The sequence below is a fragment of the Plasmodium cynomolgi genome, chromosome 10 (genome assembly GCF_000321355.1).
Source record: "Plasmodium cynomolgi strain B DNA, chromosome 10, whole genome shotgun sequence".
NCBI lineage: Eukaryota > Apicomplexa > Aconoidasida > Haemosporida > Plasmodiidae > Plasmodium > Plasmodium cynomolgi.
The window spans coordinates 586,449-587,461 of record NC_020403.1 but is presented as its reverse complement, the minus strand read 5'-3'; the positions used below and the strand labels follow the sequence as shown (position 1 = coordinate 587,461).

Below are 1,013 nucleotides of genomic sequence, written 5' to 3'. Positions count from 1 at the left end.
TTTTGTGTGCGTGTGTGTAGGGGGGGATTACTTTAGAAACTTTTCCATCTGCTGAATTGTGTACTCGTCGCTAGAATTCTGCATAAACATTCTGTACTTGTTTGCTTTGTCGTCGTCTGTGCCGATAGTAGCAGTATCCATGTTTCCCATGAATAAGGCGTCTGATGTAGCGGGGTTATCCGATTCGGCCGCTGGTTCGAGCTTGGCCGAGTTGGAAGACCCTTTAGACGCGTCCGCCTTCTGCTCCTTGCCCGACGTGTCCGATGCACCTCCCTGCGAGGAGCCCACGTTATCTGCGGATGAGTCCATCAAGAGGGAAGAAAACACGGGAGAAGCGGTTATCCGTGAACGAGGAAGCATGTAAAAATGAAATGGCGTGTAATGAAGGTTCATGCTCCATTCTGTCGCGGTTGTTACCTTTATCGGGCGAGTTTGCGGAGTCCATTGTGGGTAGTAAAAATATGTAAAGCGAAAGGGATATATGCGCAAGTGTTGGCGTAGAGGCAAAAGAGTAGGTATAAAAAAGTTGGCGTGAAAAAATGGACTTAACGAGTTGGCATAAAGAGATAGCGCTCAAAAAGTTTGTCGTGATGTGTGAGTTTTTATTACCCCTCCGTAGATATGAGAGGAGAGAATTATCGAAATGGGGTAAAAACGAGTGATGTGCTATGCGTGGTGAGTGATGGATGGTATAACTTTTAACGCGTTAAAACGCAAGGAGGAAAGCAAGCATTCTTCAGATGGATTGATTCGTTAATCCTTTTGTTGTTCAATTTTGTCTTAGTTGGGGAAAGAACAAAAAATGTAACTAAAAAGGGACACTTCATAACACATGTTATTTTGTGGTTGTTTGTAGGTGTTGCAAAAAGTATTAGGAAAAAATGAAAAATAAAAATAGCTATTATTTTATTTTTTTTTTATTTTATTTTTTTTAAAATAAAATGTTTATTTATTACACCATTTTATTAATTTTGAAAAGAAAAAAAGTTCTTTTTTTTTTTTTTTTTTTTTTT

General features: G+C 39.2%; 1 protein-coding gene across 1 annotated transcript in view; it reads right to left on the bottom strand.

Annotated features, from left to right (window-relative positions):
• Window positions 1-445, bottom strand: part of PCYB_102290 (hypothetical protein) — a gene marked incomplete at both ends in the record, with an annotated part of 1,204 nt that extends 759 nt beyond the window's left edge. The window contains 2 exons of the mRNA XM_004222778.1: window positions 32-293; window positions 418-445. Of these exons, the coding sequence (XP_004222826.1) occupies window positions 32-293; window positions 418-445 (290 nt within the window). The remainder of the gene's footprint in view (window positions 1-31; window positions 294-417) is intronic.
• Window positions 446-1,013: the final 568 nt, after the last annotated feature.